Consider the following 1,975-nt stretch of genomic DNA (forward strand, 5'->3'; position numbering starts at 1 on the left):
CCGCAGGTGCGCATTCGCTGTCAAAATAAAAAACACGCACAAGGGTTAGGGTTAAATTTAAAAACTGTACTTTTGAGTTAAAAATATATATTTATAATATTAATAAATGACAAATTAAAAATGCATGAACATTTTTTTGTATCGAAAAAATATCAAACCGAACCGTGAATTTTGTGTATCGTTGCACCTCTAATATATATATATATATATATAAAATGTTCTTCCTCTACAGCCCCCCCCACAATTTTTGCACATGTCGAGGAGCGTGTCAGGCTACATTTCACTGTGTGTTATACTTGTATAACTATGCATGTGACAAATAAAGAACCTTGAACCTTGAACAGAGGGCTTCTTTGCCCTTTATTGACCTTTATTATTTATTCCAATCTGAAGTGACAGAAACATTCAAACTCTGAATGAAGAAAGACTCCACCCCTCAGTGTGACATCACAGTGACATTCATCTGCAGGCCGAGAACTGCAGACTCTCGGCAAAGTCATCCAGCTGGGAAATGTAGTCCCTACACTCAGGAGAACTACATTCTGTCGGCCACAGCTCCAACACGGCCTCCGAGTCCAGAGGGAGGCGATACCTGTAACACGAGCACACAAGCTCAGCCTCGGCCAATCGCGAAGAGCGACAGGTGACACAGAGAGACAGGGATACTGACTTGTAGTTGTTGTCGAGCGTGACCTCTGACCCACTGGCTCCCATCAGCAGGTACTGTCTGTTGTTCTGGATGTCCATGCCGCTGCAGGTCGCCTTCTTTACCAGATCCACCACGGTCCCAAACCTCACGCCCTCAAAATCTGCAGCAGGCGAGGAAAAACCACAGAAGAAGAAGATTTCACTTCACAGTGCAAAAGTGTTAAGATGTGCTTAAAGGATCCAAGGGCTGCTCCATCACTCCCACCACGGTCGGCACAGTTTCATCAAAACCAGCCGGACGCAGAGCCGATCGTGATGTTCAGGCTCTAACGCAGCTGTCTGACAGCTTTCAGAGTCCTGTCAGCTCACCTTTATCTGTGTTCTTGATGACTTCATCTACGGTGGCTGTGTAGGTCATAAAGTCGCCTTCTGCTGCTGACTTCGTCACCGTCACCTTGTACGCTGCGGCAGAAACACAGACACAGTGTGAGCAGCTTCAAACAATCAGGCAGTGAGCTCAGATCACCGAGCTCCTGCTCTCAGACGGGAACATCGAATGTGAGTGAAGTTGGCCCCCCACCTTCTTCAAATCCAACAAATTTGATGTCAAACGTTTGTGCTCGTTTGTGCTGCAAACATTTTTCGTGTGTTCTGCTATCATTTCAAAAATATTAATAAAGTCTTGATGCGTGCTTCCATGATTGTTAGTATGGAAATTCTTATGACCATTGATCAACGACTACTAAGCAAAGACACAGATTCTCGAATGGCCATGAGTCCCATTCACAGGAAGTGGGGAATGGCTGCAATCACAGCATTGAAAGATGGTGACAGATGTACCCTTGGGCCCCCCTTCTCGATTCAGAGATGGTCAGCATCCTGACAGCCCAATGGACGAAGCTGTCTCTCAGTCTGCTGGTTCTGGCCCGGAGGCTCTTCAGTATCCTTCCTGATGGCAGCAAACTGAAGACGCTGTTGAAGGGATGAGTGGAGTCACCTGTAATGGAGAGGACCTTCCAGATGAGGCAGGTGCAGTAGATCTCCTGGGGAGGGAGGCAAGAGAGGTCCCCACAATGCTCTCGGCTGCTCTCACTACCCGTTGTCATTTTTTCCTGCAGAACCCAATGCAGGAGTCATACCACACAGTGATGCAGCTGGTGAGGATACTCTCAACTGTGCCTCTGTAGAAGGTGCTCATAATAAGTTACTTGTAACGCGTTACTGTAATCTGATTACTTTTTTCAAGTAACGAGTAAAGTAAGGGATTACTATTGCAAAAACGGTAATTAGATTACCATTACTTTCCCGTAGGAACGCTGCGTTACTG

At 46.1% G+C, this 1,975-nt stretch overlaps 1 protein-coding gene across 1 annotated transcript; it reads right to left on the reverse strand.

Moving 5' to 3' along the window:
* Positions 1–336: 336 nt before the first annotated feature.
* On the reverse strand, positions 337–1,110 carry LOC102314363 (complement C5; the record flags this gene model as incomplete). The annotated part of the gene is given in 3 exon segments (XM_014330541.2): positions 337–592; positions 671–809; positions 1,018–1,110. Coding segments are annotated over 3 exon segments (365 nt in total), but the record flags the coding sequence as incomplete, so codon positions are not given.
* Positions 1,111–1,975: the final 865 nt, after the last annotated feature.

The sequence above is a fragment of the Haplochromis burtoni genome, unplaced genomic scaffold, assembly GCF_018398535.1.
Source record: "Haplochromis burtoni strain Fernald_Lab_line unplaced genomic scaffold, NCSU_Asbu1 Contig_868, whole genome shotgun sequence".
Taxonomy (NCBI): domain Eukaryota; kingdom Metazoa; phylum Chordata; class Actinopteri; order Cichliformes; family Cichlidae; genus Haplochromis; species Haplochromis burtoni.